The sequence below is a fragment of the Arvicola amphibius genome, chromosome 14, assembly GCF_903992535.2.
Source record: "Arvicola amphibius chromosome 14, mArvAmp1.2, whole genome shotgun sequence".
Taxonomy (NCBI): Eukaryota; Metazoa; Chordata; class Mammalia; order Rodentia; family Cricetidae; genus Arvicola; species Arvicola amphibius.
In genome coordinates, this window is record NC_052060.1 from 11,404,505 (window position 1) to 11,420,439 (window position 15,935).

At 40.6% G+C, this 15,935-nt stretch overlaps 1 protein-coding gene and 1 pseudogene across 1 annotated transcript in view; one reads left to right on the plus strand and one right to left on the minus strand.

Moving 5' to 3' along the window:
• The window catches only part of Spag17 (sperm associated antigen 17), a 219,833-nt gene that overhangs the window by 120,674 nt on the left and 83,224 nt on the right, over nucleotides 1–15,935 (plus strand). The window contains exons 17-20 of the mRNA XM_038311719.1: nucleotides 216–329; nucleotides 3,605–3,759; nucleotides 12,723–12,898; nucleotides 14,362–14,453. Coding sequence (XP_038167647.1) covers nucleotides 216–329; nucleotides 3,605–3,759; nucleotides 12,723–12,898; nucleotides 14,362–14,453 — 537 coding nt within the window. The remainder of the gene's footprint in view (nucleotides 1–215; nucleotides 330–3,604; nucleotides 3,760–12,722; nucleotides 12,899–14,361; nucleotides 14,454–15,935) is intronic.
• Nucleotides 9,389–10,262, minus strand: LOC119801086 (annotated as a pseudogene).

A 15,935-nucleotide genomic window follows, 5' to 3' on the forward strand; every position in this document is an offset into this window, starting at 1 on the left:
AGGTTATGTTGCACATTTGAAAAAAAAAGAGTCAAAGGCGTACTTCTTTCTGGCAGCTGCCCTCCTAAAATGTTGCCATATGGATCTATACATATGCAGATTCCCACAATTAAATGGGGCGCATGGGGGTGAGTCCACAGAGTCTAACAGGGCTCCATTTGGACGCGCACAAATTAGAGCTGAAATCATGTTCCAGTGGATTTTTTTTTTTAAAGAAACCCAAGAAGATGGTGGTGGAAGCTAATCTAGAGGACATAAAGAAAACGCAGCAGCGCAGCCTAACGGACTGGAGCTTTACTGAGCATTTTCAGCCGAAAGTCTTGCTTCAGGTATTTATGGGCTGTGATTCTCCAGGAGACCTGCGCGCGCGAGCAGATCGGTCTGGAGAGCTGGGCTATAACTGTGAACAGTTCACTTCTGGGTCACTCTCTCAGAGAGAGCTCAGCCCCGGATTCCCATTGACTTCAGCTACAAAATGAGTTTGTTCCCACACTGAGCCGTGCAACCCAGGAAATCCCCCCCAAAGGGCTGAGATCCTTTCAAAGAAGAACTGTTTCCATTAAGACTGCTTTGAGTGTTTTCTAAGCTGGGCTTTACGAGGAAGCGACACCATCTTCCCCCTATGTCTTTCCAATCTTTTTAGACTTGGTTATGTTTCGCGGTGTTTTCTGTTTGGATGAGCGGCCAGTGGTAGCTGTGATGGCTGGCAGTTACTGCGCTAAGTGCTGTGTGTGAGGCCCCAGCGGTTGCGTCTGAGTATATTCTCAGAATAAGCCTATGACACAGAAACTGTTAAATCGTAGAAACTGAGGCACCTTGGCAAAACACGCTTTTAACTGCTGTGGAGAATAGTGAGACACCCAGAAATGAACACGTGCTGCTTTTAGATTTTATGAAACCTGTACTCTGTTTGATTTGTCTTTCCAATTTGAATCTCATTTGGATCAGATTTACATCCCACGTATTTTTAAAGCCAGGAGAATCTACTGAGCCGTGTTATGAAAAGAATAGCAATTTCCCAACCCCCTCAATAATAAAGAAAAATGGTTCTCCCCAGAAAAGAGGAATTCAACAGAAACAAAGACAGTCACATGGCACTCTGCATGGAGCTATCTGGGCCAAACACACCGGGTTTCAAAGACTTGGCATGAGATAATGATATATCTCGTTCATAATATTTATATCTACTACATGTTGAAATGATAACATTTTCATATATTGAGCAAAACAAAATATACCATTGACATTGCTTTTACCTGCCTCAGCTTTTAAAATGGAGCAACTATAAAATTTAGAATTATATACGTGGCCCACATTTGTTACTTGTGTTTGTGATTTAGACATTTACATAATTTCTGGTTTCTCTTGAAAGTGCTTCTCCTTGCCTAGTGGCTAGGGCCCTCTGTTCTTGAACCCCTTGGCTCACCTTCTGTGGACTGCCACCCTCTTTTCTACTGTAGTAGGGGGACAGACAGTAGCCTGGTAGAAGGTGGCTTGCCTTCTGCAGGGGTACAAGGGCACCTGTAAGATCTAACTACATTAGTTTTAATTGAACACCATCCTTACCTCCTATTGAAACATCCTTTGAAGTATCAGACTGCTTTGGCTCTCACTCCCAACCATTCCCTGTAATTCAAATATTTCATCCACTTGAACAGAACTTAGAGTGGACCTGTAGCAACCTTAATCCAATTGTGGAATAGAATTTTGTCCATTGAGTTCATTTGTGTGTTCCTGGAACAGTGCCTGGCACTTATTCTCATTTTTTGCCAATTGTTTTTGCTGCAGTGGTCGTTGTTAGTTGTGGTACCCCCAGGCCCTTGCTTATGTTAGGCAAACACCCCACACTGAGTTAGAGCAGTGTCCCGGAACTCATTCTCCTGAACAACATGAGACAACAATATTAACATGTAAACGGCAGACACCAATTCACAGAAAAAAGGAAAGGTAATTGAAACAGTTCCCAAATTCTGAAAGTCGGTCACAGCTCTGATAATCTTGCCCAATGGTCAAAGCAAGAATGGGGCACTGCTCACTGTAAACAAACATTTGTCTCTTGGGTTTATCGTCTCAGAGAAATTTGCCTTTGAAGAACAGTAGGTAAGAAATGGTTAGTGTCTCAGCAAACAGAAGTAAACATGAACAGGGCACTCCATCAAGACCTGCATACAGGGGGATAAATGTTATTTTGCATCTATTATCAGTATAGAAATGAAGGCAAACCTGAAGCAAGCCTTTCCTGACATGCTAGCCATTCCTTGAGATTATCCCACGGCGGAGCACACAGAGCTGCCTACAGTAGATTGGTATTGAAAACACAAACAAAAGCCCCCTACTGTCTACTTCCTTTTCCTGTGGCCAATTTCCTACTGTTGGCTGACATTGAGCAGGAAGCAGGACAAAGCAGCTACGCCTTGGTGCCCTCTGCTGGTGGCTGCCATTGCAATGTAGGCTCAGGGTGTTATATTTTAAAGCAAGGCGGAAGTGGGGGGCAAATAGCAATGGCACCTATGAGAAAGACCAACCACCTGTTTCACTATTACGTAGTTATACATAGAGGGCACACTGTGAGGAAGAGAGAAATCGGAGCTGGAAGACAGCTGTCTTGAACTCTGGCACCAGAACCTACAAACCCTGTTCTTGGCAAATTCCTTATCGTGCTAGCAAATGAGACCTGATATTTAGAAACAGGAAAAATATGTTAGCTATTGTCTTAGTCTGCCAAAACAAAATACTTCAGGCTGGGTAGCTGAAATAATACAAGAGTATCATCTCAGAGCTTAGGAAGTAGGAGAACAAATTCCAGGCGCTAGTATGGTTGGTTCCTGATGAGGGCTTTCTTCCTGGCTTCCATATAACGCTGTCCTGCTGAGTCATCCATGGCAGAGAGGGAGCAGGAAGAAAGCAAGCTTCAATGTTTAGATGATAGGACACAAATTCTATCATGGGAACCCCACCCTTATAACATTCCCAAGGACATCCAAATATTATCACACTAGGGGTTAGGGTGTCAGGTTGTGAACTTGGAGCAGGTCAAGCACAGCCTAGCATATGAGGTTCACTTTATTTGTAACATTTAATTATGCTAAAAATGAATTGATCTATACGGAGGCAAAAAAAAAGCAACCATTAGATACAGAACTGACTGATTAGCCAGGCACTGGTGGTACATGCCTTCAATCTGTGCACTCGGGAGGCCGAGACAAGAGGATCTCTAAGTTTAAGGCCAGCCTTGTCTAAAGAGTGAGTTCCAGAAAAACCAGGAATACACAGAGAAACCATTTCCCAAAAAAAAAAATCAAAAAGCGCTGCGAGGGCAAAGAACTGACTGATTACCATCTACCAACACTCGTGGAGAGCCCTTAGCAAGTATCTCCACCTGAGAACCTACTGTTTGTTTTTCCACAGAGTTATTGAACGGATCACAAAATGTACTATATTTTATGATCTTATTTCCTAGTAGTTAGGAAGGAATCCACTGGAAACTCAAAGTTGGCCAATGGTGTAGAAATAAGAAGGAGGAAGGGGGCAACCATGTTGCTACAGCAGAGAACTCTTCACCTGGGGATAAAACAACTGACCAATACAATTATTTCATCTTCAGGTCCTTCAGGAAGCCCATCAGCAGTATCGATGTGTTGACTCCTATTACCACACGCAGGACAATTCTTTGCTTCTGGTTTTTCATAACCCAATGAATATACAGCGTCTGCGTCATGAATATTGGAATGTTGCTCTTCACTCTAATGTTGGATTCAGGTGACTTAGATAATTTAATTAATTAAACAGCGGCTGAGGTAGCCTCTTAGGTTTTGGTTCCTTACTCTGACTTTTTGTGATTCAACTCAATTTATATAGCGCTATAGATATAGAGCTATAGATTCAATGTAGCTTCTTAAATTAACATGTACTGTGTGCTATGCACTATACTACGTATTGATACTGTACCGTCAAGAGTGAGAGTCTCTCTTGCCCTCAGGGAATCTAATGGAGATGCTACTGAAGTATTTTCAATTTCGTCTGTAGCAAGACTGACTCTGAGACATTAAAATAGCAACTGCAAAACAGTTTGACTTTTCTTTACTCTACTGGTTCTGGAAAAGATTCAAGACTAGGACAACTGAAGAACTAGTGAAATTAGCCTTCAAGTTCCCGGAAAATGGAGACCTAAGAGCCACTGCTTCTTTTCAGTTCTCAGTAGCTGTCTGTTGGTTTGCTTTATTCTGGCTTTTTATTTATTTGTTCCTATAGACTGTGGCTTTCCTTATTAATAGCCAGAGCACCTTGTTATCTCTTGTTATCTTGTAGTATTTAATGTGTACTCAGCACTTACTGTATGTATAACAATGATAAAATCCTAAGAAAAACAAAGACAAAAGAAATGGACCTGAGGAACAAACAGAGGAACAGAATGCCGTAAAAACTTGCTTTTGAAGGTTATAAGATGATATAATTCAGGTGTGTAGTAGGTGTATTTAAAATACTAATCTGTATTGTTCCTTGTTTTCCATTGCCAATATTTATATTTCATTTCTTTCTTTCCTGGAATCACTTGCTTACTACACCTCCAGTGCCACTCTGAGAGCATTCCCTCCAGTGCAACTCTAGAGCATTCCCTCCAGTGCAACTCTGAGAACATTCCCTCCAGTGCCACTCTGAGAGCATCCCCTCCAGTGCAACTCTGAGAGCATCCCCTCTGGTGCAACTCTGAGAGCATCCCCTCCAGTGCAACTCTGAGAGCATTCTCTCCAGTGTAACTCTGAGAACATTCCCTCCAGTGTAACTCTGAGAGCATTCCCTCCAGTGTAACCTGAGAGCAATTCCTCCAGTGTAACCTGAGAGCAATTCCTCCAGTGTAACTCTGAGAGCACTCCCTCCAGTGTAACTCTGAGAGCATCCCCTCCAGTGTAACTCTGAGAGCATTCCCTCCAGTGTAACTCTGAGAGCATTCTCTCCAGTGCAACTCTGAGAGCATTCCCTCCAGTGCATCTCTGAGAGAACATTCTCATAATGCTACATGTGATTAAGGAAATATTTTAAGGATTCAGTGCATAACAATTTTATGTGTCTTTTTGCTTTGCTAATGTCATGCCTAGCTTTGAAGTGAGTGAGACTTGACTCCTTTCCCTTTAAGCTTTATTATTTGGTTTTGATATACAGGTTATAGAATTCTTAATAAGGGTGCTGAGGGATATTTTCCAAGTTTATTTCCACTTTTTATTTTTTGTGGAAGGTTGAGATGTATTTTTTTTTTTTGATGGTTGGTGCAACTTGAAAATAAAGACAGCTACAGCCAAAGAGACGTTTAAGTACTGACCCAAAGTCTGTCATAGTCACTAGACCCTGAATATTTTCTATTTCATTTTTATTATTTTTAAATTAGACTTGAAAAGTCGGGCATGGTGGCATTATGCGTATAATCCCAGCTCTTGAGAGGTTGAGTCAGGAGGATTGTCTTGAGTTCCTGGGAAGCCTGGTCTATCTATCAAGACCTTGTCTCAAAAAGTTAAAAGACAAATGCATTAATAATAACTATACTTACAAAAATAATTAATAGTCAAATTATATAGAAATACGTAGTGACATCAGTATTATAGATGTGGATAATGGAGAAGAAATTTTTAATATGTGATCATAGTAAGGCTTTTGTCAGCTTGAAATACATTGTTGCACATGAAGGGTGTTCTGAGTGTGAGTGAACTTTGTACAAACCAGAAAGCAAAATCTATCTAAACACACACACACACACACACACACAAAAGTAAGCAGTTATGAAAGCAGAACAGTTCAAAAATTCATGGCAACAGAAATGAAGGAAGAACCACTGAGAAATATGCATAAAATAACAATAGTTAATCTTTGCATGTCGGCACTAAATGTAAAGGGATCATATTATCTGTTGAAGAGGCATGGAGCGGATGCACAGGTGATAGAAGATCACCATTTGTTACTGTAAACATCCCATTTTACACTTGAGGGCACACAGAGACTTAACGTGAAAGGACAAAAGCATAGACTCCATGAAAATTGAATAGAAGACAGAAGAGACGTTTATACCTTTATTAGATAATATAGTCATTACGTGAAAAACTTAAGAGATGAACAACTTCAACTCTTATTTCATCTTAATGCTGGAAATGCTAACCAGAGCAAACAGGCAAAGGAGAGAAACCAAAAACACCCAAGTTAGACAGGAAAAAGTAATTTATTTTGTTTACAGATGACATAATCTTATAAATAGAAAAACTTAAAGACCACAAATACATACACATGTTCACAGTGCACACATATATGCACATACACCACACACACATACACACACTCCTGTTCTTAGAGCTACTAATGAATTTAGAGACATTTTTAGGATACAAATTACAAAGAAGTTAGCTGTGTTTTGATGCACTGGCAAAAAAAGCATCTCGGAAAGAATATAAGAAAGCACTCTATTTTAAATAACATCGATAAGAGTAAATTAAATATAAATAAGAAGTGAAATATCTATACACCAAAACTATAAAATCCACACGAGTGGAAAGACATTGTGTGGTCCTGGGTTGGAAGAATTAGTTGTTAAAATGTAGAAGGAAGCGGTGGGCTGTGTCCCGCCATCCGGCTAGCTTTGCCCAAAATAATTACACGGAAACTGTATTCTTTTAAAACACTGCCTGGCCCATAGTTTCAGCCTCTTATTGGCTAATTCTCATATCTTGCTTTAACCCATATTTAGTAATTTATATAGCACCACGAGGGGTGCCTTACCAGGAGAGATCTTAACCTGCGTCCATCTTGGAGAGCAGCATGGCGACTCACTATAGCGACTGAAGCGTCTCCCCACTCCTGCTACCCAGCATTCTGTTCTGTCTACTCCGCCTACCTAATTTTCTGTTCTCTTAAAGGGCCAAGGCAGTTTTCTTTATTAATTAACCAATGAAAGTAACATAGACAGATAACTCTCCTCCATCATTAAAATGTCCATACTACCCTAAATGATTTACAGATTTATTTTAGTTCTATCAAAATTCTAATGTTGGGGCTTTAGAGAGAGCACAGTGGTGAAGAGCCCAGCACTTGCAGGGGTCCAGAGTCAGTTCATCCACATGATAGCTGACAACTAGTCATAACTCCAGTTCCAGGGGATCCAGTGCCCTCTTCCAGCCTTTGTGGGAGCCTGTATGTATGTGGTATGTATACATATACTTACACACAGGAAAATTAAACAAATAAATATAAAAATATGATGTCATTTTGTACATAAAATATTGTTTATATAAAACACATGAACAATCCTAAAGTTCATATAAAATGAGCACAAGACTTACCTATATTTTCAGTTCTTTCTAAGCAAACCCTCTATTCAGGCTTTCTAATCCTCCATTAAATTTGGGTAATTTACATTTTCTTTATAACGAATATATAACCATCAATTTAAGCAGAGTGTGCTCATGGTAAGAGGCTGTAGAGATGGTTCAGTGGTTAAGAGCACTGCCTGCTCTTTCAAAGGTCCTGAGTTCAATTCCCAGCAACCACATGGTGGCTCACAACCATCTGTAATGAGAGCTGGTGCCCTCTTAAGGAAGAGACCTGGTCAGTCGTCCTCATCAACTTAGACCATAAAATCCAATATGGACAAGTTCAACAGAGTCACCATATACAGGCTGTCCATGCATGCTTCAACATTGCCAGGCATAAATTTCATTTCTTTCAATTTCATGCTCACATTCTTATGGGTATATAATAATGTCTCTCTTTAAAATAGCGAATTTGTGTGTTTTCTTTTTTTTACAAGCAGAGGATTCGTATAGAACCTCATTTTTAAATCTATGTTCTCAGATGTATCATTCTTAGCTGATTATAACTTTTAACAATATGATAAAATGTCCATATCGTACACAGCTACAGCAACGGGAAATTAGGCTAAGCTACTGAAGGGCACTTTTTCCTGCAGCAGGAACTCTTTTCTGTCAGCACCTCAGGCACAGGGCGGCTATCCACAGAAGTCACCAGAAATGAGAGCCTCGAACTTGTGCCCATATGCCACGCTTACATCCTTCTGCGCCATTTTGTTCTATGGTTGCATTCTTTCAAATAATAGCCTGGATTTTTAGCTCACCTGACTCTTACAGGATTTTAGTATGAATTAGCAATAATTTTAGGGATATTACAAAGGATCCATTCTGTTTGTAAGCCCTTTGATGGACTCAAAAGTCCATCTCTGCCCCCCACCCGACCCCACCTCCACTATACCACTTCCAGCTCCTTCAGATACAGGAAGCCAAGCTCCAACCTACAGGAAAAAAGCCCAAGATTGGACCACAAAGTTCCACCAATCCCAGGCCACCCTGGAGAAAGTGCCCCTGCCACCCCCAAGAAACCCTCTATAAAGCCTGCCTTCTGTTCAGTTCTCTGCTGCTTCTCTCTGGAGCAGAGATAGCCATCCTCTTGTGTCCTTCCCGATACATCTCTTGGGTTAGCTTTGTTATGCAATGTGTTTGGGGGTCTTTCTTGGCTCCTGACTGCCAGGATACCTTTCCCTCGGAGTTGTAACAACATACCCTGTAAACTTTGATTTTCATTGATAATGTGATTTTATTCTAACTGCTTAATTCTGCAAATGTATTTCTGTCTTAGTATTGATCCCTTTCTTTGATAGATGGAGTTTTCCTAATTACTTCTTAGGATGTGCTTTCTAGAAGATGTAGTTTGATTTATATTCTTTTAGAAATTATACATGCTCATTTAAATCATGCCTTAATTATTGTGTATGACATCTGAAGCTATTAAGCACTAATGCCATTTCATTAAAATGCTAAAAGTAGATGCAGTAGTTTCACTTCTAACGAGCTGTCTTCATTAAAATTCTATGAGACACCATGACAAGGCAACTTATAAAAGGCGGCATTTAATAGGAGGCTTGCTTATAATCTTAGAGCTTAGTCCAAGGTCATCATGGCACCAAGCAGACAGGCCTGGCACTGGGGCTGAGAACTTTACATCCTGATACACAGGCAACAGACAAAGAGAGAGACTGGGCCTGACTTGGGCTTTAGAAACCTCACTGCTGCCCATCCTCAGTAACATACTTCCTCCAAAAAGGCCATGCCTTCTAATCTTTCTCAAATAATTCTTCTCCTGATGGCTAAGCATTAGAATATATGAGCCTATGGGGACCATTCTTATTCAAACCGCCACACCCTCCTGTTTTGAGATTATCTAGAAACGTCCTTTCACCTAGAAAGTGATAGCTTTTAATTACAAGAAGCCCGGCTCTTTTCATTGATAATTTAAACTATAACCTAAATTACCTTGACCCTTATATTGGTATCCAATGTTGGCACCTTTACTTTTTTTTGGTTGACACATGAAGCTGTTTAATTAGGTTGTCAGCCATTTAGAAAACCAGTTTGTGAGGATACATCCCATTCGTCAGACAGAAATGAGAACGCAGATAGCCCTGCAGCTGAGGAACAGCTTTGATCTTTGGCAGAATCTGTGAGTCCACCGTTTTCTGATCAGCCTTGCACTACTCTGTAATCTCATATTTCTCCTTCTCTGTGTCAAAGATCCCACCCTCCTGGTGCCTGGGCTTACGCAGCTGCTTTTTCTTGAAGTAAGCATCAGTCAGGTGTTTGGGGATTTTAACTGTGCTGATAGCAACTTTTGTAGAGGTGGCGATGACAAACTTCTGATGTGTTCTTCTCGGAGGGACTCTGTTGAGGGCAAGAGGTCCTGTCACAAGCAGTAAACCACTGCCCAGTTGCTTCAGGAAAACCACTCTCTTGCCCCTGTGGCGCCCGGTGAGGATGATGAGGACAGTCCCAGGAGCGATGCTGGCACGCAGGCGTCTCACGTGCTGACTGAAGGGCTTTTTGCCATGGCTCAGCAGCTTCCGGGGCACATCTTCGGTAGGATAATACCCGGGCATTTTTCGAAGCTTAACCACCCGGCTACCACCATTGTCACCAACAGGTTTTGTGACAATGGCAAGGACCTTTTCCTTTTTCTTCTTTTTTTCAACCTTGGTTTTCGCAGCTGTTATTTCCTTTTGTACATGGCCTTTCTGGAATACATAGCAGATCGGGAGTACCTGCCAATTCCTCTAACAAGGACTGGATTTCGGCTGCAATGGGGCTTCCCCTTCTTGAGCTTTTTAGTCTTAGGGTCACCCTTTTGGATGCACCAGCGGCAGGGGCATCACCGCCAGCCTTCTTGGCTGCAGGTTTCTCCTCTTTTGTATCAGTTTCTCGGCCTTTTTCACCCGCCATCTTGCAAGATGGGAAAGAGAGCTGGCACTTTTTAAAATATAACTAGAATACATTTGGGAGTAATTAATTCAGCAAATATCTATGGGTGATAAAGTCCCTGAAGCATTGTTTGCTTATCCTCATCTGAATACTAATCTGGCTTTGTTGAGCCTATATCCCTTGTTGCCAATCACTATTAAGAATTCTGTTCCTTTTTTCTTAATTGTGTGTGTGCATGTTCATCTAAATGAATGGGGGAGGGTGTTAACCAGGACACAGGCATTTGTATGCCTGTGCATGTGGAGGCCAGAGGGCAACCAGGGGCATCATTCATTAGGCACCATGCCTCGGGTACCACGCACCCAGTGTTTGTTGGTTCATTGGTTGGTTGGTTGGTTGGTTAGTTTGTTGACACTGGGTCTTTCACTGGCCCGTGTCTCCGTGATTGCATTCGCTGGTTGTTAGGACACCCAGTGATCACCTCCCTTTGCCTCTCTGGGATGACAGGTACGCCTCACTGCTGGGATTACAAGAGTCTCTGTCTCCTCACCTGACCTGTTTGCAGGAGTTCTAGGGATCAAACTTGCACTGGCTCAGCATGCGCTTTACTAACCGAGCCGACTCTCGGCACTCGAGAACGTCACTTCTTAATCTGAAATATTCATTGAATGGTACTAAATATAAGAATGAAATTAACTTACAAATTAAAAGGGTCAGTCTATTTGATGATGAAGAATAAAATTGAGACGTAGGAGGTTAGAAACAGAAGGACTAATTAGAGGGTATTGCCGCCGCAATCCTAGGAAGACATGATATAGTGAGTGAGACCAGAACAATGACGGGGAAGAAGGAAAGGACATGTATCTTATATCATAAACATAATCTTCTTTAGGATAACTCTTTTTTCAGGATGCTTAAAGTAGCATTTTTTATTTGCTTTAGAGTAATGCAGCTGCTTTTCAACAAATCTCTTTTCATAATCACAGATGCATGAGACACCCTAGATACAGTAAAAGGAATTTGAAAAAGTCTATGTAGGGCTAGGGCTAGATCCTTGACTCTCTGGCAATGGAATTCTTAACCTTTTAATCATCTTAATTTGCTAACAGATTGAAAGAAGACTATGGGAAAGTAACGATCATTTCAGGATGTTCCTTGTTCAGCTGATAGTGTAAAGTAACCATCAGCTGAGAAACCAGCTTGTGTGTGGCAACCTGGGAAGACTGTAAGGCATTTGCTTGGAGACAGAGAGAGTTGGAAATGCCTGGTACCTTCTAAATGAAGGTGTTGAACACTATAATTCATAACCCACAATTCCCGTCATATATCTTTGGAAATAATCAAAGGTCTACAAAGTGGTCCATCAGCTAAAGACAGCTGACATCAAATCTGGTGGCTGATTTGACTTGATTTGCCTCCCTAGGACCCATGTGATAGGCGAAGAGAACCGATTCCTACAAGTTGTCCTTTGACCTCCGTGTGTGTACCATGTCATAAACACACTATGCACATGCACACACAGAGACACAGAGAGAAGAAAAAAAAACAATAATTGAAACTCTGAGGCATCCTGAGTATTCCATTCACCCCAATTTATTTCTTCAAATGTTAAGCCTTACTTTCATGTAGTCTCAAAATAATATTTACTGTCAAACCTAAATATTTCAGTTAATTTCTTTGTGGGAGCATGCATTAAACATCCACATAGATTTATTAGAATTTCATTTAAAAACACTCTCACCAGTATAAGTAGTTTGAATAGATTCGCAGACAATAATGACTCACTCTTAGTAAGCAGCGGCTTCCTGGGGGGAGCACGAATGTGCGAGCAGCTTAGGGAATTCATTTTACAAGGTAGATGCCCCCAGGAGCCATAAGCTTTATAGCAAGATGAAGGGGTTTTCTTTAATGACGTGACTGGAGTGGCTGGTGATCAATTAAAAGAGGCTGACTGTACTGTATCACGTTCCAATAATCTGCACTGACAGTGATTACTTGCTCAACCGTCACTGACTCTCTTGGTGTTGATCAAGGTCATTAGTCATTGGTGCCGGAGACACGGTTGAGTCCCCACTGCCCTTCCAGATGGGCAGAGTTCTGCTTCCAGCACCCATGTCAGGAGGCTCCCAACCTCCTGTAACTCTAGCTCCAGAAGATCTGATGTTCTCTCTGGCCTTAAAGGGCACCCTGCATAGATAGAACCATACACACACATAAATTAAATTAAAAAGGACACCTTTCCAAGAAGTCTTTAGTTCTTCACTCGAATGAAAAGACCTCATTGTCTTCACATCTTCAACCATGAAGAGAAGTGGGCATTTTTCAGAAGCTCGGCAAATCTCTGAACTTGACCTCTTGGTCACTTGGGCAATTCAGAATCATTGCATGTTTGAAGAGTTTGTTCACACCATCTGCACCAGAGTGTTCACAGGCTTTAATAAGGACTTTCCCTTCCCATCTTTTCATCTTTGTCTCATCTAGGAATTATTTAGAACTCATTGCAAAATCTATCCAAGACTGGATCACAGAGGAAGAAGCAAAGTATCAGGAAGCCAAGATGGCTGAAGAAGTCAACAGGACCAAGATTGAGCTAGAACTGAAAACTTCTGCTGCCAAAATTTCTTCTAGCAAAATTCTTGCTCTCAAAAAATCTAAAAGTAAGTAACCAGTGCATTCGTTCATAAAATTAGACCCTAAGGCATTCTCCTATCTGAATGTCAAGCCTGAATTTTCCAGGATTAAAAAGGGTTGCCCCCAAATGCCTGTGAGTTCTTACTTTCTTTAATCAATGGAGCAGCAGCATTCTAGGTGTGATGATGTTGTGCCTGAGCCAGACACAGGCATCTTTGTCACAGTCCTGTCTCCTGAAAACTCTGGAAGATTTAATCTACTTACAGATCAAATATGATAAGTTAGAGAAATGCCAAGGTCCTTACTGATAGAATCCATAGGTTCCACCGTCTAAATGTATTAGCAGTGTATGAGGTAGTCAGAGTTATTGGTTCTCAATAGGATAATTATAAAGTCCAACAGCAAGACTAAGCCAAGACCCTTTAACAAATAGCAAAAAAAAAAAACAAAAAAAACAAAAAAAAAAAAAAACAAAAACAAAACCAAGGGCCTGGAGGTAAGAATCTAAAAGGAAGTCTTAGATGATTTCTAAAACTTTGGGCCTATTAGGGAAGAGGAACAAAGGTAAAAGAGAGAAGGTAATTTTTAAGGAGGGTACTTTATTAAGAAGTGAAATATGAACTTTATCTAAATGTATAGCTATTTCACCATTAGTAGAAAAGAAACTCTCTAGAAGTAATATTATTTATGCTAGTTAAATTTGAAAGTAATGTTTCATGATGAGACTAAGCTATGAAACTTCAAAAATTTTTGTAGCCTCATTTTGTTACCAGAGGAGTTTGCATATGGCCTGACTCCAAAGTAAAACCTCAACCACACTGGTAAAGAATCCTTTGGTATCCAGCAAAATGGTTACGTTATCAGTAGCTGAGCTTCTTCCTATGGGAGCCCAACAAGACTTCACCAGGTACTTAGAGTAATAAGTGGAGCTCTATAGGAAATACAAGAAAGTCTGACTGTGTACTTATCTACTGGCAGGGAAAATGTTGACCTCCTTTTTAATGTGACTGAGCAAACCAAAAGCTCAGTATCTAGGTGCTGGAGAAAGCCCTAAGCTGGTTACTTCAGCTTGGAATGTACCCAGCAGGTGTTACATTGAGTCCACTCCCATTAAAATAAAGATGTCAGAATGTTTGGAAGACAGAATTGAGAACACGGACAAGAGAAGGGCCTCAGTATGGAACAGAGCATTAGGTGTGCTCCTGTGGTTTGGAGGTAGTAAACTAAGATACATTGCATGAAATTTTTAGGGAGAGGGATTCAAGCGACATGTCAACACACTGTGAATGTATTCTGAGGCGCCATCGCCAAAGGCTCTGTACCACTCAGGGGTAACTCTGGAGATGGCAAGAGAAAATACATGAGAAGATGAATACTTGAGGTGTTGCTACTGAGAGCCTTGGGAGACCCAGCTAGCCCAGAGACTCATTTCTTCTGTGATACCTCCTGCTACTGAGTTGCTAAGAAGTTTGATTTCCTCTGATTCTAGGTAACAAAGTAGTCAGCAAAACAGAAATACCAGAACAAGAGAAGGAGAAAGAGAAAGAGAAGATCCCTTTTGTTTTAGAAGGCTCTCTCAAGGTAATCCAAGAAAAGACAAATGTCACAGATCAATCACAAAGCCAAACTGAGACAGAGTTTGCAATAGTCACGGGGAATGGTGTTTTTAACTAAAACCTCAGAGATGATTGAAGCCTCTGAGAAAGGGTCTGTGTGTGCACAATTGTCATGTGACAAGTCTTCGAGAGAATGTGTATCTTATTATCTTCGCATAACCGCAGCCCAAGGGCAGTGATTGGCTCGTGGTGGTTTGCTCTTTACTTTTGTTGAAAATGTTTGATTTTGTTCACATATTTTGATTTGACCTCTTAATTACAAAAGTAATATTTGCTTCAGTGATCATTCAAGATCATTTGCTTTATCTCTTTAGTTCCTGGAATAAGAAATGTCAAAGTGTGATAAGTTCCAATGTACACAAATGTACAGAACTACTCTGTGTGCTTATTTATGGGTAAGTGTAGGCTTGCTCTGGCTTGTGCCTTCGGCCCCTGTGGTATCACCCTTCCAGAACGTGGATGCACTCACCAATGCAGAATTTCTCCAAACTGTGTGCTTTAGGAGTTTTTATGGATTTTTCATCATGTATGTACAACCAATTATTAAATCCATCTGCTGCTCCTCTCTTCATCCTTGAAGGTTAGAGGGAGGGGAAGGGCTCTGAAGGTTCCCAGCTTCTAACCTGGGTTTGATCTTTCTGGTGACCAGCTTCTACCCCATTCTGAAACTATCTAAGAGTTTGCCAAGAATTGCCTCATTAGAACAAAAGACAGTCCTATCACTCATGAAATTCCAGGGGATTGGAGAGCTCTGTGCCAGGATCCAGGAATGAAGACCAAATATCTGGTTCTGATTATATCATAATATACACTTTCTATTAAAGTCAGTTGTTACTTATCTGAAAATGCCTTTGCTTTGCCCCTATTCATTAAACATGGTTTTTTATTTATATGATTTTTGGTTGGGTTTTTCATTTCCTCACAGGACTCTCAAGATATCAGTCTCCCTTTCCTTTGCTGACATCATGGATGTTAATAAAGTATCACATTTTATATTCTTTTGTAGACTATCTTTTCTCCTTAGCTGCTTTGAAAACATTCTGTGATCGTCTGGTAAGCATTTAACAGTTGCTCCTTTAGCAAAACCAGAGCGTGCATATAGTCCACAAAAAAACCGTCCCGGAAACCTCATCGACAGCAAATTTAGTATATAATTTATAAATAATAACAAATCCTATAGAAATCTTCATGGCAACGTACATTTAGCAAATTACTACTTCAAATATGCTTCCACGGCTGTTTGCTAAGTTACTGTATCCTTACAGAGCCTGTGGTTACAACAGACAAACAAATGCAATTCCACTATTAATACCGATTAATATTTTCATTTATTTTAATGTGACAAAGTAAAACAACAGAAAGGCGTGTTCCGTTTATTTGTCAATAACGAGCAATTTTTCAGAATCAAGAAAGAGAGATTTGATTGTTGAAAGACTATTTGCTCATG